Genomic DNA, 22319 nt, shown 5'->3' on the forward strand with positions numbered 1-22319 from the left:
CCTGCTTCGGATTCTGTGTCTCCCTCTGTCTCTCTGCCCCTCCCCTGCTCCCACTCTCTCTCTCTCTAAAATAAATAAACGTTGGGGCACCTGGGTGGCTCAGTCGGTTAAACGTCCGACTTCGGCTCAGGTCATGATTTCGTGGTCCATGAGTTCGAGCCCTGCATCGGGCTCTGTGCTGACAGCTCAGAGCCTGAAGCCTGTTTCAGATTCTGTGTCTCCCTCTCTCTCTGGCCCTCCCCCGTTCATGCTCTGTCTCTCTGTCTCAAACATAAATAAACATTAAAAAAAATTTTTTTTAATGAAATAAATGAACATTAAAAAAAATTTTTAATAGTAAAAAAACAAAAAAAGAAAAGAAAAAATGCTCAATATCACTCATCAGAGAATACAAATCAAAACCACAATGAGATACCACCTCACACCTGTCAGAATGACTAAAATTAACAACTCAGACAACAACAGATGTTGGCAAGGATCCGGAGAAAGGGGAACCCTTCTGCACTGCTGGTGGATATGCAAACTGGTGCAGTCACTCTGGAAAACAGTAGGGAGGTTCCTCAAAAAATTAAAAAATAGAATTACCCTACAACTCAGCAATTGCGCTACTAGGTATTTATCAAAACGATACAAAAATTTGATTTGGGGGCACCTGGGTGGCTCAGTTGGTTAAACGTCTAACTCTTGATTTAAGCTCAGGTCATGATCTCAGTTTGTGGGTTCCAGCCCCGCATCGACTTCTGTGCTGGCAGTATGGAGCCCGCTTGGGATTTTCTGTCTCCCTCTCTCTCTGCCCCTCCCTCACTCGTGCTCTCACTCAAAAATAAATAAACTTAAAAAAAATTCTGATTTGAATAGGCACATGCACCCCAATTTTACTGCAGTGCTATCAACAATAGCCAAATTATGGAAAAAGTCCAAATGTCCACTGAGTGCTGAGTGGAGATCCATAGATTGAAAGATAGATAGATAGATGATAGATAGATAGATAGATAAATAGATAGATAGATAGACAGACAGATAGATAGATATGGTAATCAAAAAGAATGAAATCTTGCCATTTGCAACAAAGTGGATAGAACTAGAGTATATTCACTATCAGAGAAAGACAAATATATGATTTTACTCATATGTGGAATTAAAACAGATGAACATAGGGAAAGGGAAGGAAAAATAAGATAAAAACAGAGGCTGGTAAACCATGAGAGATGCTTACATACAGAGAACAAACTGAGGGTTGCTGCTGGAGGGGAGGTGAGTGGGGGGATGGGCTAAATGTGTGATGGGCATTAAGGAGGGCACTTGTTGGGATGAGCACTGGGTGTTATATATTAAGTGATGAATCACAGGGTTTCTACTCCTGAAACCGATACTACACTGTATGTTAACTAACACATTTAAGTAAAATTTTTAAAAAATAAATTTAAAAAATGTAAAAAAAAAAAAAGAGAGAGAGAGAGAGAACACAGGGAAGAGGAGCAGAGGGAGAGAACCTCAACCAGGCTCCATGCTCAGCACAGAGCAGAGTCCGATGCAGGGCTTGATTCCATGACCCTGGGATCATGACCTGAGCAGATATCAAGAGTTGGACACTCAAGGGGCGCCTGGGTGGCGCAGTCGGTTAAGCGTCCGACTTCTGCCAGGTCACGATCTCGCGGTCCGTGAGTTCGAGCCCCGCGTCGGGCTCTGGGCTGATGGCTCAGAGCCTGGAGCCTGTTTCCGATTCTGTGTCTCCCTCTCTCTCTGCCCCTCGCCCATTCATGCTCTGTCTCTCTCTGTCCAAAAAATAAATAAACGTTGAAAAAAAAATTAAAAAAAAAAAAAAGAGCTGGACACTCAAATGACTGCGCCAGGCAGGTACCCTGAAAATATTTTGAAATGAATAAAAATTAAAAACAGAACACACCAGAGGCACCTGGATGGTTCAGTTGGTTAAGCGTCTGACTTCGACTCAAGTCATGATCTCATGGTTAAGTGAGTTCAAGCCCCGTGTCGGGCTCTGCACTGACAGCTCTGAGCTTGGAGCCTGCTTTGGATTCTGTGTCTCCCTCTCTCTCCCTGCCCCTGTCCTACGCGCGCACGCGCGCTCTCTCTCTCTCTCTCTCTCTCAAAAATAAATAAACTTAAATAACACACCAAAATCTATGAGCCACATATAAATAAAACCATGATTAGAGGGAAATTTGTAACATTCAAAAGCTTATTTTAAGTGGTTGCCAGAGGTGGAGGTGGAGGTGAGCAAAATGGGTGAAGGTAGATAAAAGGTACAAACTTCTAGTTACTAAATAAGAAAGTCCTGGGAACATAATGTACAGCATGGTAATAACTACAGTTAATAATACTGTACTGTATACTTGAACATTCCTATGAGAGTGGATCTTAAAAGTTCTCATCACAAGGAAAAAAAATTGTTAATTATGTATGGTGATGAATGTTAATTAGATGTATTGTGGTAGTTATCTCACAATATACACAAATAGTAAATCATTATGTTGTACACCTTAAATATAATATTTTGTGTCAATATGAAAAGAAATGTTTAAAATTAATGATCTAAGCTGCCACCTTAAAAAAACAGAAAATGAGGGGCACCTGGGTGGCTCAGTCGGTTAAGCGTCCGTCCGACTTCAGCTCAGGTCATGATCTCACAGTCCATGAGTTCGAGCCCCACGTCAGGCTCTGTGCTAACAGCTTGGAGCCTAGAGCCTGCTTCAGATTCTGTGTCTCCCTCTCTCTGACCCTCCCCTGCTCATTGCTGTCTCTCTCTCAAAAATAAATAAAAACATTTTTAAAAAATTAAAAAAAAAAAACAGGAAATGAGCAAATCAATTCAAAGTAAGCAAAAGGAAGGAAATATTAGAGATATGAGCAGAAATTGAAAACAGAAAAATAGAAAAAAAAATCTACAACACCAAAAGCTACATCTTTAAAAACATTAGTAATTGATAAACCTCTATCCAGACTCAATTAAAAAAAAAAAAGAGAGAGCGAGAGGACACAAATTACCAATATAATGAATGAAAGAAGGGGTATGACAACAGATCGTACCGAAATTAGGAGAATCAGGTAATAGTACAATTCTATCTCCAACAATCTGACAACTTAGAGGAAATGTACCAATTCCCTGAAAGATACAACCTACCAAAGCTGGCTTGAGAAGAAACAGATAACCTGAACAGTTCTAGATCTCTTAAAGAAATTGAATTCCTAATTTAAAAAAAAAAAAAAAACCTGACCCAGAAAACTCCAGGTCCAGATGGCTTCACTGACCAAGTCTATCCAACATTAAAGACAAAAACATCAATTCTACATGAACAACTCTAGAAAACAGGAGGGAACATTTCCCAACTCATTTTATGATGCTAGAATGACCTCAATTCTAAAATCAGAAAAAGGCATCACAAAAAAACTACAGACCAATATCCCACATGAACAAAAATGCAAAACTCCTCAACCAAAGGGTACCTGGGTGGCTCAGTTGGTTAAACGTGCGACCCTTGATTTGGGCTCATGTCATGATCTCACAGTTCAGTTCATGAGATCAAGCCACACGTCAGGTTCCATGCTAACAACACAAAGCCTACTTGGGATTCTCCCTCTCCCTCTCCCTGCCTCTCTCTCTCAAAAAACAAAACAAACAAACAAACAAAAAATCTCAACCAGAGAGTAGCAAATCTGATCCAGCAATATATAAAAGCAGCAAACCTCTTTTTAAAAGATTTAATCCATGGTTTAATCCTTACCTGGCATTACACCCAAAGACAAGTGGTATTTGATTCCATTCTAAATTTAGTCTTGATGTAAATACAGAATTTTGTTTATCTGACTTTTTACAAAGCTACTTTCAAAGTCAAGGCACAGCAGACCATTTAATTCAGGAAAGTAGGCAGATTATACAGTAGCTGAGACCTTACAGAAGAAACCTTTGGGTTAAGAGTAATCTACAGTCGGGGCGCCTGGGTGGCTCAGTCAGTTAAGCATCTGACTTCAGCTCAGGTCATGATCTCGTGGTCTGCGAGGTCGAGCCCCGCGTCGGGCTCTGTGCTGACAGCTCAGAGCCTGGAGCCTGTTTCAGATTCTGCATCTCCCTCTCTCTCTGACCCTCCCCTGTTCATGCTGTCTCTCCCTGTCTCAAAAATAAAATAAACGTTAAAAAAAAATTTTTTTTTAATGAAAAAAAAAGTAATCTACAGTCTCATGAACACACACTCAACTAAAAGGTAATGAACCTACGTCTTTGGTTTCTAATGAAAGAAATTTAGATAAGGAGAAAAGTGACTATCCTATACTAAAAAAGTCAGCTCAGTTTCCTCAAGGTTTCTAAGATTATGACCTACAGCATCATCCCTAATCTGCTTTCTGAGTAGCTTGGTTTAATTACTTACCTTCAACCTGGCTAGTGTCTGAGCATGGTTTCTTCTTCGACTCCGAATTGCCGGTTTTCTCATCAACATCCAGTAGAGGAATATAGTCTGTTTTTCCAACAGTTTCTCCCACAACATCATCAAAGGCCTCTGCCTCCAGTGTGGCAATGAAGTCCCGTTTTATCTCTTCCTCAATTTCTGGAGGTGGGTCTGTTAATGCATCTGCAAGACTGAGGTCAGCCATTCTGCACCACTGCAACTGCCTGGTAAAGGAGGGAAAAATGTTTCATCAGATGAGCACTGTGCAAAGGAAAAAACATCCCTAGAAACTCTTCTCAGTTGTTCTAAACAAAAAAAGAATTAAAATCCAAAATGTTAGAGCTAAAAGAGACTCCCTCATTTGACAGATTAGAAAATTAAACCTCAGTTAACCAACAGTCTTACCCAAAGTAAACACCCTCTTTTCACATAGCTGGGAGGTAAACAGCGCCAAGTGCCATTTTGTCCTTTTCATTAATAAGAAAAAATAAAGTGTAAAAAAACAAACAAACAAACAAAAAACACCAATGTATCCAAAGTTCAAATCAGGTCTTTTGATTTCAAGTCTCATAAACTTTTTAATTATTCTATATATCTTCATTTCCAAATCATGTCCTAGAATAATTCTTAAATGAATATACAAAAGGAGGTCAGATTACATTATATTCCCATGAAAAAAGTTACATTACTATCAGGCAAAAGAAGTCACCTCTCCTGACTAAAGACTGTGAGTATGGGCCCTATCTTGTTGAGGTTAAATACTGTTTCTTCATGAATCTCTTGTAGCTAGGCTAGCTCCATCCACCAAAACCATGCCTAGCCCTGCTGGCATAAAAATACAGACCTGCTCCCTGATTAGTTAGGGGCGCAGTCCCTCTTTGTGGCCATGTACATCACCACCTTTACAGAACATCAGGCTCTCAATTTTTAAACGTAACCTGACATTAAGAAGTATAACCTATTAGGGGCGCCTGGGTGGCTCAGTCGGTTAAGCGTCCGACTTCAGCCTGGGTCACGATCTCGCGGTCCGTGAGTTCGAGCCCCGCATCGGGCTCTGGGCTGATGGCTCAGAGCCTGGAGCCTGCTTCTGATTCTGTGTCTCCCTCTCTCTCTGCCCCTCCCCCGTTCATGCTCTGTCTCTGTCTCAAAAATAAATAAACGTTAAAAAAAAATTAAAAAAAAAAAAAGAAGTATAACCTACTAAAGGCAAAATTGTTAGGTGAAGAGCTGAAAAAATACAAATGGTGTAGTAAAAGTGCCAAAGGGCCTGCAAATAAATGGAGTTCCTAGTACATACACAGCACAGTGGGAAATTAAAAAAAAATGTGCAGGGTACTATCTGTCCTTCAAAAAGTCTAACTTTGGGGTGCCTGGGTGGCTCAATTGGTTAAGTGTTGGACTTCAGCTCAGGTCATGATCTCACGGTTTGTGAATTCAAGCCCCACGTCAATTCAAGCCCCACATCAGGCTCTGTGCTGACATATCGGAGCCTGGAGCCTGCTTTGGATTCTATGTCTCCTTCTCTCTCTGTCCTCCCCCCAACTCTGTTTTCTTTCTTTCTCTGTCTCTCTCTCTCAAAAATAAATAAACATTTTTAAAAAAAGTCTAACTTAACAGACTCTCCAAGAGATTCATGAAGATAAATGAACATATGAGCTTTTGTGACCAGGTAAAGGTAAATCAAATAGAAATAATAGCTATTGCTTCTGTCTGCCCAGAAATCTATTCTTCCTTATCTTCCCCCATATACACCAATGGTCACCCTAGTGGTGTTGGGCACATGACCAGGCAGAGGATGGTTGTAAAAGGAATGTTTCATGACTACATCCTGGATGGAAGATTCACCAAGTGGCAGCTGTTCAGTTGCCCTGGTTGTCTTCTTTCTTAAGTCTGAGTGAGCAACCTTCCAATTTTTTTTTCATCTAATTTAGTCAGTCTATCGCTTGCAACCAAAGAATCTCAACTAATATATATATATAGTCTTTCCTCAACCCAAATTTTAAAAGGCCAAATTTTACTATGATTTAAGCCACTTTTTTTTCCCGGTTTATTCATTTTTGAGAGACAAGAGGAAGACAGATAGTGAGCGGGGTAGAGGCAGAGAGAGAGGGAGACACAGAATCCAAAGCAGGCTCCAGGCACTGAGCTGTCAGGACAAAGCCTGATGCGGGGCTCAAACTCACAAACTGTGAGATCATGACCTGAGCCGAAGTTGGACACTTAACTGACTGAGCCACCCAGGCACCCTGATTTAAGCCACTGTTAAAGACTCTCTTTTAAAACTGTCTGTCCTCCACTGTCTTCCTCTCTCCAACTAAATTTACTAAGGAAAAAGAAATACCCACCAAAAGTACAGTCATTCTATCTTCATCTTTGTGTTCTACACACAAGTTCCTATCATAGTCATCAGTAGGGAGTAGCGCCCATATAACCCATTTACAACACAGGAACATGGATGGGCAGTCCTACTCTCTATGCCACCCAGCTACTTTACATATAAAGTATTATTGTCACTCCAGATGCCACCAGGAAAAATGCAGAAAAATGATTCATTAAAGAACTTTTAAAAAGCCTGACAAATTTAATGTCAATAAATTCCATAAAAAGTAAATGTTTTTCCCTTTTCTATGATGACTATTATTACCAGTTAGCATTTGAAACCTATTATGAACCAAAAATAATAAAGGATGTCTGTAATTAAACAGTTTCATGGTCAAACAGCACTTGAAAGTACATCTGTACCATCCTTAACAATAGCTTTATTTGTTTCCATAATATACGCATATGATACCTTTTTCATATAATCCACTCAAACTTCCTAACTCAGGACACAGGTAAAAATAGAGACAAAAATCAACAGTATCTTTTAAATGTCATTTATCTGAGTGCATATTCTCAAAGGGCAGCTCTTTATCCACTGTAATGTTCCCCTGTTCACCCCCACCCTCAACCTCCCAAACTACTACCTGGGCTGACATGCAGTTCATGGAATACGAAGAGCAGCTTAAATTCAGCCTAAGAAGGTAAAACTGACAGAAAATGAGACAGCTGGAAAGCAGGAAGGTCATTTGGCTCTGAGTGTATCTAGCCAACCACCCAAGCATCTGTATCTCAACACAGTTTAGCTATTCCTTTCTTGTCACTACATATAAATAGAAGTGTGATTTAAACACACACACACACACACACACACACACACACACACACACACACACCCCTACTTATGGAAAATGATCCTGTAAAGGCAATACTGGTGTTGTGTTGGAAGTGAAAGTACTGGTTTTATCCAGAAAGCCCAGTGTTCATTAAATTAAAGAGACTGCCCAATTTTATCATTATTCTATTCTAAAAAATATACAAGTATAATAAATTCTGTAAGTGTTCTACAGGTTTGCTAAACTGGTTCTACAAGTATTCCAGAATTGATTTTAATGAATTCACAAAAGAACTTCATCCCACACTTACAGAATCATTTAAGGTCACTTAATACTCAGTTATGCCTTAAAATGGTTAGTTATGTAATTTATGGACAAAAGGATATGACACAATGTTATTCTCAAATATGGATATTCAGGAAGTTCCAAAAATGTACTCTTGTGAATGAGAACTATGTACTTAAAAGAAATTATCTCTCCTTGAATATTTATACGATTCCTTTCCTATTTGTACAAAGTTTGAATTTAAAAGGATTTGTTACTGGGGGCAAGAAAAGAAAGCTGGATACAGAAGTTTCTAAGCTTCACGGAAGCACTAGTTTAATCTATAGCTTTCAGTGAGTCACCGTACAGGGCTGAGTTCCCTAATCTGTAAAATGAGAGTGGTATGTTAAATGATTCCTGAGGTTGATTATTCCAGAAGCTGTTAATAATTTAAAATCTTTTTATTTTTTTTTAATGTTTATTTTAGAGAGAGAGAGAGACACAGACAGACAGAGCATGGGTGGGGGGAGGGGTGGAGAGAGAAGGAGACATAGAAACCAAAGCAGGCTCCAGACTCTGAGCTGTCGGCACAAAGCCTGATGCGGGGCTCGAACCCACAGTCTGCAAGATCATGACCTGAACCAAAGTCAGACACTTAACCGACTGGGCTACCTAGGCGCCCCAAGGTGCTAATAATTTAGATTCATCACTTAAGTTAGAAATAAACAAACAATTTGCATATAGACCCTCAATGTGCATGTGTGACTTTTATATACCAAGTACTCCCAATTATAACTGGGTTCAGGTTTATTAAAAGGCAAAAGTTTTTTGGCAAAGGAAGAGACTAAAAACAAACTCATCACTGCACAGGGCCCTGCTTGAGCAAATCTGACTGGAGCTTAAGAAACTCCACCCAGTTCTGGCTAACATCAAAGGAGACTTACACAACTCTGCCAGAAAATAAGCCCCATATTATTTAACCAGGCACCAAGACAACACACAGTTTTCAAGCATAGTGCTTTGGACATCTGATCTTTCATTCTGACTACATGCCTGAAGTGAAACTGAAGTGAGAAGAGTTTTGAAAATAGGTGAACAAAGATAAGAAGAAATGACATGACAAGATGATGAAGCAAAGAAAAGAATTTTGGTCTCTTGACTACACTCTTACTATTAATAGCTATGTGCTCATAAAAAGTATATAAGAAGATATGATGAGGTCACAAAGCACCTGCTTCTGTTACATGGGTTTTTTTTTTTTAATTTATTTATTTTGAAAGAGAAAGAGAGAGAGCACGTACAAGTTGGGGGAGGGGTAGAGAGACAGAGAGAGAGAATTCCAAGCAGGCTCCGTGCTGACACAGCACAGAGCCGGACACAGGGCTTGAACCCATTAACTATGAGATCATGACCTGAGCCAAAATCCAGAATCAGACGCTTAACTGACTGAGCCACCCAGGTGCCCCTTGTATGGTTTACTTTAGATTACAAATTCTGGAGTTAGCTCCTAAACTGAAAGATATAGGTCTATACAGATTAGTGTTCATATCTAACTTAAATACACAGAAGTATGGCCAACTTTTTAAGCTCTCAAAATTCCTCTTGAAAATTTCAGGTCAGTCTTACCTATAGTTAGTCACTCCAGACCTGTGCTCATTCTGTCTGATGAGAAATTAGCAATCCAGTTTGCAAATGGTCTGTTACTGCCTTTGTCCTCCTGTGTCCCCCACCCCCTCCCCGCTCCAGACATACCCTGTCTCCCAAAGGTGCTGCTTGGGAGGTAAAGTGGAGGAAGAAAACTCATGAAAAAGAACAGAAGCCTAATTCCCACCAACATACTGAAACACTTTTCACAACCACTGTCATAATTTCACTTCATTCTGTCACATTAGCCAAATCTGTACCAAGATTCTTTTGCAGTAGCCAGCATTCTCTTTTTAAAAAGTGTAGAATCCTATTTCACAATTTCAAAAGGGTAAGGGAACACGCACCCCAGAAGGTCTATAATTCCACCTTAGTGTGAATAGTGTAAATTTGGTTCTTATGAAGTAGCTTTCCTCTTTTTTTAAAAATTTTTAATGTTTATTTATTCTTGAGAGAGAGAGAGAGAGAGAGAGAGAGAGAGAGAGAGGGCAAGGGAAGGGCAGAGGGAGAGGGAGACACATAATCTGAAGCAGGCTCCAGGGTCTGAGCCTGACGTGGGCTCAAACTCACAAACGGCGAGATCATGACCTCAGCCGATGTCAGACGCTTAGACTGAGCCACCCAGGCACCCCTCCTATTTTTTTTTTTTAAGTTTACTTATTTATTTTGATAGAGACAGAGACAGCGCAAGCAGAGGACAAGCAGAGAGAGAGGGAGAGAGAATCCCAAGGAGGCTCTGCACTGCCTGCTGCAGAGATCCGCATGGGGCTTGAACTCACGAACCGTGAGATCACGACCTGAGTCAAAACTAAGAGTTGGATATTTACCTGACTGAACCATCCAGGAGCCCCTGAAGTAATTTCCTCTTAATCCCAGAGAGCAATTCCATGGAAAGTGAGTTTTTGGTTTCAGTGTGAAAAGGGAGAAAAATAATTTAGCAACACAGAATATTTCAGGGAACAAAATAGGTCTGTATAAGGTATCAAAGTAGGGAAAGGGTATGTGGGCCCCAAGGCCCTAGGAGGTAAAAGAAAGAGAGGTAATACAATGTCAAAGGCAAGCTTGACATCTTTTAAAATATTACCTCCTGTCAGTTTTAGAAGAAAGGAAGAAACTTTCTTCAGTCACCTGGACTAGTTGGGAAACAAAATTATCATTTATAACATTGTTTACCTTTTTTTTAAACATTTTTTAATGTTTTTTTATTTATTATCAAGAGATGGAGAGAGAGCATGAGTAGGGGAGGGGCAGAGAGAGGGGGAGACACAGAATCCGAAGCAGGCTCCAGGCTCTGAGCTGTCAGCACAGGGCCTGACGTGGGGCTCAAACGCACAAACTGCGAGATCATGGCCTGAGCCAAAGTCAGACACTTAACCGACTGAGCCACCCAGGCGCCCCTACCTTTTAAATTTTTTTAAGTAATCTCTACACCCAACTTGGGGCTTGAACTCACAATCTTGAGATTGAAGTCATATGCTCCACCAACTGAATGAATCAAAAGTCATATGCTCCAGCCAGGCGCCCCTAACATTGTTTATCTAAAGGAAATGCTTCTGAGTTCCAAATAACCAACTTAATAAATGAACATTTAATAATAATTCTTGGGGTGCCTTGGTGGCTCAGTCAGTTAAGCATCTGACTTCAGCTCAGGTCATGATCTTGCAGTTCATGAGTTCAAGCCCCGTGTTGGGCTCTGTGCTGACAGCTCAGAGCCTGGAGCCTGCTTTGGATTCTGTGTCTCCCTCTCTCTCTGCCCCTCCACTGCTCATGTTTCTGTCTCTCTCCCTCTCTCAAAAATAAACATTAAATTAAAAATAATAATAATAGCTCTTGAAGGCAGAAGACCGTTCATAATGCTCACTTAAATTTTCTCCATGATTGATATTGTCAGTTTTGGGGGGGGAGTGGCGGTAGAGGGGTGAATTATGGACAAGACATACAACTAAAAAGACATGTGGACTAATATTTTCTTCTATACTTTTTTAAAATTTTTTTGGCAAGACTGATTTAAATGACAGAGAATTCTGAGGCCAAAACTAAGCTGCTATCCCAGGACATTAGTGAGAGTGCTGTGACCAAAATGCAATGCTTGTTCCTCAGGTTTCCAGAAGAAACCCAGTGACCCAGCCAGTTCCAGAGACCCACTTATAACCTGACATGGCTAGTGGTATAGCGTGTACCATAAAGATTTCATATTCAACATGAGATTTTTTTGATTTTGTCTAGCAAGCTTTCAGTTACTACATGGGGACTTTACTTCTCAGATTGGTTTTAATGAAGTTTTCAGAGGCCTATTACATATCAAGCTGAACCTTATTTGTCTGATGTCTGTGTTCTGCTTGTAATTAACTAGAAAAGTAGTTTGATTTGTACTTTCAATCAAAATGGTATTTCATTCAGAGTAAAACCAACGACCTGTATGGGAATCAGCTACCATCTTACACAGCTCATAGACACATGGGATCCCCAAAGCTAACCTGAATTTCTCCTGCTCCTCCCCAGATCCAGACTGGCAAATGGCAACACACAACTCAGCCACAACTTGACTATCCTAGCAATAAACTCCAACCCCCCTGTTGAATATATTAAGTTTCTACCCCCAGGTACCTCCCTAAACACTTCAAGGACAACAGCTGTACTATTATGAACTGATGGTATTTGCAGCCTCCGCAGGGTTCTGTTCAGAACCACCATTTGTCCTGTTCATCATAGGATTAGCGACAGAAGAAAGCCCTTGATTACTAGAATAGCAGAAGCTATTGCCCAGTGACATTCCTATATGAAAGAGCACATGGATTTCACTTCCATGCAGTCCCAAAAAACAAAGAGCTCCTTTTCCCACTGCTTTTTTAGGGAGCCCTAACCTCTAAATATAAAAAACACTGCATACATATGCACACACATATTCAAATACATAAAACCTTGCAGCACAAGGCTGAAAGCCCAGCTTGCTTACTTACGGGAACTATCCAGGCAGCTTGTGCTCAGTCCTGACCAAATGTATTTTGAACCTCTAAACAGGCACCTGTCTGCCACATTTATGTCCAAGTGAATTTAAACCTATTTCCCCAAGAAGAATAATCTACACTAGATACCTCCCACTGTGAGCCATGTGATACAGACAGCATGATGTGTGCTGAAGTCTGGTTATGTGCGCCAAAACAAGAGACGACAATGACACAGCACTTACATTTCTGCTATAACCATCCTTCAGAGTGACTCTTCAGTTTTATCTCAATTAAAAACAAAAAAAAGTGAATCTTAGGATGATTCTCAATACCTGATCCTTCCAAATTTGGGAAAAAAATAGTATTTTTTAAAACGTTACTCTCCATCCCACTTATTCCTCCTCAGTCTAAGACCAAAAACTATTCAGAGTTTGCCTACACCTATCCAAAAATTATTCCTAAACATTTAAGACTTTTATAAAAACACCAGGTCAAATAATCCAGGATCCAATTCCCTCATTTTAACAACTGACAAAAAAAGAACCAGAAAAAACAAGTCACTTATAAATGAAGCTGGACTGAGGATCAGACTAAGGCGAGAGTCAGCAAACACCAGAAGCACAAGAAGCATATGATATAATGGACAAAATATTGGAATTTTATGGTTTCTGCTTTTATCTGACACAATGACATCACTATCCTTCAAAATCTTTTTTTTTTTTTTTTTTGCTGTACCTTTTCTTCTTAAAGTATGAAAGCAAAATTAGGAAGAGTCCTAAACATCAGGAAAAAAAAAATCTCAGCTGACTTAAAAGGACCCCAATCCCTATTAAGAAAAAAAAGCCCCCAAACTCCTTAGTGTAACATCAAGGTCACATAATCCTACAGGGCCCAGCCCTATGACCTACCACAACCGACAGCAGTTTTCCATGTAGGGTCTCCCTATATTTTAGTCCCACGGGACCAGCTGCCATTTTTATAGGCATATCATTGACATTATCACCAATACCCTTGCTCATCTTGCTCTTCATACTTCAAAGTCTTGAAATCAAGGTCCACATCAACTATCACCTTTCCTGTTTCTTTTTCAAATCTGTTCTCCCAGTGCCATTGAGAACTAACACATCATCTGTACTTCTATTGTTAACAGTACAGTCTGATTTGTACTGCAGTTCATTTATATACTAGTGGCTCCTATAATTGCTAGATCCCAAAGAGGAAGGACCATGTCTAAGCAATGTATATACCCTCCCCTAGCAGATTACTTTACATAGAAGATGGACCCAAACAACAAAAAACAACAAAACAAAGGGGCTAGCTAAACAGAATTCTAAAATGGTATGATTGATCTAAGTTAATACTTAAAAAAATTTTTAATATTTTTATTAATTTTTGAGAGAGAGAGAAAGAGCACTAGCGGGAGAGGGCCAGAAAGGAGACAGAGGATCTGCAGCAGGCTCCGCACAGTGAGCACAGAGTCTGACGCTGGGTTTGAACTCACGAACTGTGAGATCATGACCTGAGCCAAAACTAAAAGTCAGCCGCTTAACTGAATGAGCCACCCAGATGCCCCTAAAACAGTATGATTGAAGTTAATAAAAAGCATGTCTAATTTGAAATTACTCAGGTGCTGGGGCTCCTGGGTGGCTCAGTCAGTTAAGCCTCTGACTTCGGCCCCGGTCATGATCTCACAGTTCATGAGTTCAAGCCCCGCACTGGGCTCTCTGCTGTCAGTGCAGAGCATGCTTGGGATTCTCTCTCCCTGCTCCCTATCCCTCCCTGCCCACCCTCTCTCTCTCTCTCAAATAAAAAAAATAAAAAAAAAAAAAATCAGGTGTTAAAACTACAAAAACTCTTCAGAACTGAAAAAAAGAATAAATATACTCAAGGTTGAAGGCTTATCATTAATTAAGAATATTCACCTAATTTCTTCCACTTTCCAAGCATAGCGTATGCCAGAGCAATCATGTTGTCTGCAATCATGGAAAGAAAGCCAACAAGGAGTAACTATATGAGCCAGCTCTCTATGCTGGTCATCTTATCATTATTAGGCAGGGCAATAAAAATAGCCCTCTGCTTTTAGAAAAGCACAACAACATGATGCAATATGTCAGAAACAAATAGCATTTTGCTGAAGAGATAAGCTACCACCATCATGTTAACATCATTGTATAAATATTAAAAGTTTTCTAATTTTTAAAAAGTTAAATCTCCATAGTATCAGCTCACACATCTCTGTGTAGTAGTAGTAAATATACCATGTAATTTCAAGATTACTTAGTTTTGGGGAAATTGGGTGAAAGCAAAAAGTATTCACACTTGATCAGCTCTTAGCTTTTGAGAACTATTTAAGAAAAACCTCTCCATCAAGCCAAGTGAAGTTTCTCTCCTAAGTTCAGAGCCACAATATACCAAATTTTATTATCTAAGATGTCAGTGAAAGTGAAGTAAAATCAAAGGCTGAACTAAGAGGAGATGGGGATTTGTGCTGATAATTCCATAATTATTTATTATAGACACACAATGTGTGTCTCCTCCAGAGTCCCACTGGGCTGAGTTCCTAAGGGTTCCCTGCTGGCTCAGTCAGAAGCGCACACAACTCTCAACCACAGGGTTGTGATTTCAAGTTCCACCTTGGGCAGAGGGCTCATTTTTTAAAAAGGGAAAATAAATGGGTTTAACAGAACTTAAAAAAATAAAACGCACGGTGGACTCTGAGTTCCTAGATGGTAAGGACAACATCTTTTTCACCTTTTATCCTGGGCATCTAATACAATAAAGTGACACCTGGTAGGATCTCAAATGTATATTCATCCTGCTGAATGTGCTCTATTCCGTATCATGACACAGCCTTCTCTTGCCAGGGCTGACATCTACCCAGCTGGAGGGAGTCTCCTGGCTCTTCCTTGTCGGTCCTCAGCACAGAATCAGAATTGGGGTGCATTGGCCCAGCTCTTCTGAGCAGGAAAGAAGAAGGCATAAACTATAGGAACACTCAGCAGGCATTTTGTAGAAAGACCTTAGTGGTAGTAAATGCCTTGCCTTTAACATAAAAGTGCCTTATAAATGCTTTCAAATGGGGGGGGGGGGGGAGTACTAAAAAAAAAAAGTCTAGAAGTAAAAACAATTTTAAGTGAAAACTGAACAAGCAAGGTGAAAGTCAAAGGAATCTTTCAAACTATTATTAACTTTTAGCATTTTACCTGAAATGGAAGTAAAGATCAGAGTTAAAAGTAAAATGCCACTGAATCAGAATCATTCAGAAACAGAGCTGGGCAATTTCAGTTTTTAAGCGATGATTCTGAAGGGCACCCACAATTGAGAGCTACTAATCAACAATCCACTTACTACATTAAAGACAGAATTTGTAAAACTTAACACTAGAAAGAGATCAAGTTCTCCGTTGTTGGGAAGGTAGGTGCTTTAGATTATGTTTATTAGAAGTAAAGTCTGACAGGGATTCTTATACAAGTTAATATTGAGGGAGTGCCTTCAGGAGAAACCTGTAAGGGAGAGAAAGGAAGCAAAATTCTGGTTTCAGCTGAAGTCTAGCCTATGCCTCCTGATTGGGAAGCTAGGAAACACAATCGCACCAGTCAGTCCCACCATGAGGTAAGGGAGCCACGTTTTTGTAACCTTCATCAGGCAGTCACTGGCTAAGAACCATGTGAAGAGGAGGGACATAACTTCCTAGGCATCTCTGGGGAAGGTGGCTCCTATATGGTATAGCCCTTGCTAACACTCACAACAGCTGGGGATTGGGCCGTATGTGTGTGAGAGACAGACTCTAAGCAAAAGGCCATTAGTAGAAATTAAATGACAAGTTTAATTCACTAAGATTTACCAATATTAAATATTAAGCTTGTATGTACCTACCAACATAGCTATTTAAAAAACAGGTGCGCCTGGGTGGCTCAGTCAGTTGAGTGCCCAACTTCAGCTCAGGTGATGATCTCATGGTTCGTGGGTTTGAGCCCTACATTGGGCTTTGCATTGACAGCTTAGAGCCTGGAGCCTGCTTTGGATTCTGTGTCTCCCTCTCTCTCTGCCCCTCCCCCATTAACACTCTGTGTGTGTGTGTGTGTGTGTGTGTGTGTGTGTGTGTGTGTCTCAAAAATATTTTTAAAAATTTTAAAAAATAAAAGACATAAAACTTCACCCAAAGAAAACAAAAATACCAATTCAAAAAGGTATATGCAACCCTATGTTTACTGTAGCATTATTTGCAACAGCCAAGACAGGGAAGCAACACAAGTGTCCATCAACAGACAAATGGATAAAGAAGATGTGATACACAGACACACAGACACACATACACACACACACACACACACACACACACACACACTTTAATATTACTCAGCCATAAAAAAGGATGAGCTCTTGCCATTTGCAACAACATGGATGTACCTAGAGGGTATTATGCTAAGTGAAATAAGTCAGACAAAGACAAATACCATATGATTTCACTTATATGTGGAATCTAAAAAACAAAACAAAAAGCAGAAAAGAGACCTATAAATACAGAGAACAAACTGGATTGCCAGAGGGAAGTGGGATGGAGGTAGGTAAAATGCGTGAATGGGAGTGGGTGATACAGGCTTCCAGATAGGAAATGAACAAGTCACAGGAATAAAAGACACAGCATAGGGAATACAGTCAATGATGTTGTAATAGCACTGTATGGTGACAGAGGGTAACTATACTTGTGAGCACAGTATGACATGAAACTAAGTTGTACAGCCAAAACTAATGTGACACTATGCATCAACTATACTTCAATAAAAATAAAACAAAAAATAAAAATAACCTTAATGAGGAGAAAGAGAGGAGTCCTCCTTCACAGGGGGATACTGTAATACACCTCTTTCTTTCAGTAACTGACACATCATGTAGACAAAAATCAGTAAGTATATACAAGCTCTGAACAACTCAACCTACAAGTTTCAGCTAATGGACTAGAGAGTACACTGGGAAGACACTTTTCTAGCACACATGGAACAGTTCATTTTTTTTTAACAAATGTGTACTAGGGGCTCCCGGGTGACTTGGTCAGTTAAGCATCCAACTCTTGATTTCTGCTCAGGTCATGATCTCAGGGTCATGAGACTGATCCCCAAGTAGGGCTCCACATTGAGCTTAAGATTCTCTCCCTCTCTCTCCACCCCTCTCCCACACACACACTCACATGTATTCTCTCTCAAAAAAAAAAAAAAAAAAAAAAGAGAGAGAGAGAGAAAATAAATGTATACTAAGACGTAAAATGAATCTCAAATCTTAAAAATCATTATTGTAAGAGAACAAACTGATGGTTACCAAAGGGGGGGGATGGGTGAAAACAGGTGATGGGGATCAAGGAGTGCACTTATGATGAGCATCAGGTGTTGCATGGAAGTGTTGAATCTCTATATAGTACACCTGAAACTAATATTACACTGTATGTTAAATAAAAAGCTTTTAAAAAATCATTATTGTACAATATACATTTAAGAAACATCATAAATAAGTTAGAAATAAAAACCTGAATTTTTCAAAAATTTGAAAATTTTAAAACTCACTATAAATAATCCATGAGTTAAAATCATAATAGACATGAAAAAATACTCAGAAATGAATAATAACAAAAATATTACATTCCAAAGTTTGTGGAATATACTTAAAAAGAGAATCTGAGGAAGTCTCCAGCCTTAAGTGCTTGTAATAGAAAAGAAGGATATAAATAAATTAGTTAAAATCCATCTTAAGAGTTAGGTAAAAATAAATTTGAAGAAAACCAAAGGAAGGAAATAAAATCCTAAATGAGAATAAGGCACAAAGAAAGAAAAAAGAAGATCAATAAAGCAAAAGTTCTCTCTGAGGAGTAACAAAGTTAACAAACCTTTGGTAAGACTGACCCAAACAGCAGAGAAGGCATAAGTGAACAATTTTAGGAAGGAAAAATTGTAACGCTACAAATGCAGCAGAGGAAAAAAGAGATTTTAAACAACTATGCCAACAAATATGAAAATCAGATGAAAAAGACCATTCTAGGGCACCTGGCTCGTTCAGTTGGAAGAACATGGGACTCTTGATGTTGGGGTCGTGAGTTCAAAGCCCCAGGTTGGGTGTAGAGATTACTAAAAAAAAATAAACTTGAAAAAAAAAAATTCCTGAAAGAGCATACAATAACTGAATCAAAATACAATAATAAATTAAAAATCTAAATAGTCCCAAATCAATTAAATTGAAACAATATTTTTAAGTCTCCCAAACACACACACACACACACACACACACACACACACCCCAAAGATTTTATAGGAGTTCTACTGAGTATTCAAGGTGAAGATAACTCGAACACAAACTTTAGAAAATAGAAGAATTCTCAGGGCACCTGGGTGGCTCAGTCATTTGAACATACAACTTCGGGGGCGCCTGGGTGGCGCAGTCGGTTAAGCGTCCAACTTCAGCCAGGTCACGATCTCGCGGTCCGGGAGTTCGAGCCCCGCGTCGGGCTCTGGGCTGATGGCTCAGAGCCTGGAGCCTGTTTCCGATTCTGTGTCTCCCTCTCTCTCTGCCCCTCCCCCGTTCATGCTCTGTCTCTCTCTGTCCCAAAAATAAATAAACGTTGAAAAAAAAAATAAAAAAAAAAAAAAACATACAACTTCGGCTCAGGTCATGATCTCACATTTGTGAGTTTGAGTTCGGCATCAGGCTCTCTGCTGTCAACGAAGAACCCGGCTTTGGATCTTCTGTCCCCCTCTCGCTGCCCCTCCCTGTTGCACTCTCTCAAAAACAAATAAGCCTTTGGGGCACCTGGGTGGCTCAGTCGGTTAAGTGTCCGACTTCAGCTCAGGTCATGATCTCGCGGTCCTTGAGTTCGGTCCTTGAGTTCAAGCCCTGCGTCAGGCTCTGTGCTGACAGCTCAGAGCATGGAGCCTGCTTCGGATTCTGTGTCTCCCTCTCTCTCTGCCCCTCCCCGTTCATGCTCTGTCTCTCTCTGTCTCAAAAATAAATAAACGTTAAAAAAAAATAAATAAAAATAAATAAACCTTCAAAAGAAGAAGAAGAAGAAGAATTCTCACCAAATCATTTTATGAGGCTAACAGAAGTAATCTGTAGTGATTAGAGGCCCATATTCCAACCTGACTGCCAGAGGTTCAAAGTTGGGTTCTACCACTTAGTATCTTTGTGGCCTTGAGCAAGTTTCTTCACCCTTTTGCTTCAGTTTCCCCAAATGTAAACTGGGTGTTTAACAGTATTATCTACTTTCTGTATCTGTTAATATATAAATAGTTCCTGGAATAGTGTGTGTGTTTTATGTATTTGCTATTGATTATATGATTATTGATAATATACATCTACTACCAAACCCAGACAAGAAGAATACAATAATGGGAAATTATAAACAAAAATAAACTTACGAACTTAGATAGGGTCAGCAAACATTTTCTGTACAGAGCCAGAGAGTAAAATGTTTAAAATGTGTGGCACCTATACTCTATCACAAATACAGGCAGTCCTGGCTTTGCATAGTTCTAATACACACAAATTTCAGTGACCATGGTTTAGTTAAGCAACACCAGTCCCCCAACAGCATGGTTCAAGTTTCAGCTCCCATGGTATATTAACTGTGAATAATTGCATAAAGCACAAAATTTGCTGCTAGCTCCTCAGTATACAAATTGCTACGTAAATAACAAGTGTGCGTGGAAATCAGTGACCTATCACATCACTTCTTCAAAGTCTGTTGGTGACTGGTCGCTGAGCATCTGTTATTCAGTTCAATGCATAAACAGTGGTGCTGCCTCCTCATCTCCCAGTGATAAATTCGTGTGGCATTTTATGAAAACGAGTAACCAAAAGAGAGAACTGGTCAACAAAAATAAATGTGCAGCAAAGAATCAAAAAGTAGTAACGCTGGAAGTGAAATTTACATCAAATGTAAATGTAGTTCTAGAAAAAATAGCTCGCTGTGGGAATGCTGACACTACCACCATTCAAAAGACGTGCTGCCAGAGGAACTCAGTGAAGGTAAGCTCATCTCCATAAATGAGAATAATGGCTTCTTGAAAAAAATAAAAAGGTCTTAGAGGAAGTGCCGCTGGCAAGAAATCTCACATTAGAAGAACTCTTGAAGATACTCTGTGGCAATGAAAGCACAAAAGACAAATGCTGGAAGCTGATCAAAACCTAGAAAGGAGTAGGGCACAGAAGAGATAGATATCTGGGTCCATATCATAAATTATGATAAGAAGAAGCCCCGACACTGTTCAAACTATTCTTGGTAAGTTTTTTACAAAGAAAAAAACATTTAAATTCTCAACATTTTTAATGTTTTGAATTACAGTGTACTAAACATTAATTTTCCAATTTTTTCATTTCCCTAAGTTTTATGTAAGACAAGAGAGCTTTTAAAATTTCTTTAAAGATCACAATCATAATTTTCCCCTTTGATTATTAACTTTGCTTTGCAGTTTCAGCCTGCTCAGCCATTTTTTGCAGTCCCAAACTACTGTGCAAAGTAAAAACTTCCTGGTCTCAACACTGCCATTATAGAGTGAAAGCTTCCATAGACAATACACATATGAATGAGTGTGTCAAACATTCTTAGCTCATAAATTATACAAAAACAGGCAGTAGGCCGAATTTGACCTGTGAGCCATAATTTGCTGACCCGACTTAAATGAAAAAAATCCTAAAATAAATATTAGCAAATCAAAGCAAGTAATGTATAAAAGATATATCTTGAACTCAGTTGGCTAATAAAATCTTAGAAGATATCTATCAACGTATTCAGTATATCAACAGATTAAGTAAGGAAACTAAAAGCTCATCTCTCAATAGAATCAAGCCTCTGGAAAAAAAGACTCAATAAATTAGGATGGGAGGATCCTGTATCTGACAAAAGGTATTTACAAAACAAACAAAAAACAAAACAAAACCTGCCACAAACATCATTCTCTTGAGATGAGGTAGAAATAAGAACGTCTAATATTGCTGCTGCTAATCAATATTGTACAATGAGACAAGAAAAGAAAAAATTAAGAGCATAAGGATTATGAAGAAAAAATCATAATAACATTGTCATTATTTGTAGGAAACAACTATATAGACAGGAAATAAACTATTATATTTTGTAAATGAATTTAGCAAGGTTGTTCAACTCCAGGCAAATTAAAACCCAACTGTATTTCTACATACTAGCAAAAACAACTGGAAAATATTTTTTATATAACATTTACAGTGGTTATTTTCTTAAAAATTCCTAGAAACAGCTAGGATCTACTAACACAGAATGGATCCATGAGGAATGATATGTTTTATACTTAGGTACAAAAGAGTGTATACTACGTATCACAGAAAGAAAAAGGGAGGGAGAGTGAACAGAGATTACTGTAAAACAGCAGTCAAAATCAACTGAAAGGCTTTTGCTGACTCTCCAAATTTAACCTGAAGTGGGCAGAAGGCAAAAAGAACTTTGCCTCCTCACTGGAATGTGTTTCTCTATTGGTCTGCAAGTCTGCATGTGCTGACCTTTAAAAGACAGTATAAGGTTTGTCTGTTCTCCCTTCTACCAGTGGGTTGATAGACTGGACATGGGTGGACTATGACTTCGTGGCTCTGATGTTGGCTATATTCAATATTCTACTGTATTTCTTGTACAGCACTGGAAGATTTTTGCCATAGATGCATTTTTAATCCTTCAAAAAAAAGGCATAATGAGTAAGAGAAGCTTAAACCACAGTTGAAATTACAAAAGAAAATAACAAGATATAACCATCCTGAGGGGGAAAAAACCTCTCCTAAATACAGCAAGCACCAAAGAGTTCTTAAACAAAATTGCAAAGGCTTCCAAACTATATTTCTTCCAAGAAATTGGGAAGTAAATTCTGAGTAATCAAAGGTACAAAAGGTAACATACA

The 22319-nt window shown here is 39.2% G+C and overlaps 1 protein-coding gene across 1 annotated transcript in view; it reads right to left on the bottom strand.

The window, feature by feature from the left end:
* MAP4 (microtubule associated protein 4) overlaps nt 1-22319 on the bottom strand; it is a 197531-nt gene that overhangs the window by 125520 nt on the left and 49692 nt on the right. The window contains 1 exon segment of the mRNA XM_043587292.1: nt 4386-4627. Coding sequence (XP_043443227.1) covers nt 4386-4608 — 223 coding nt within the window. The 5' untranslated portion in view covers nt 4609-4627.

The sequence above is a fragment of the Prionailurus bengalensis genome, chromosome A2 (assembly GCF_016509475.1).
Source record: "Prionailurus bengalensis isolate Pbe53 chromosome A2, Fcat_Pben_1.1_paternal_pri, whole genome shotgun sequence".
Classification (NCBI taxonomy): Eukaryota; Metazoa; Chordata; class Mammalia; order Carnivora; family Felidae; genus Prionailurus; species Prionailurus bengalensis.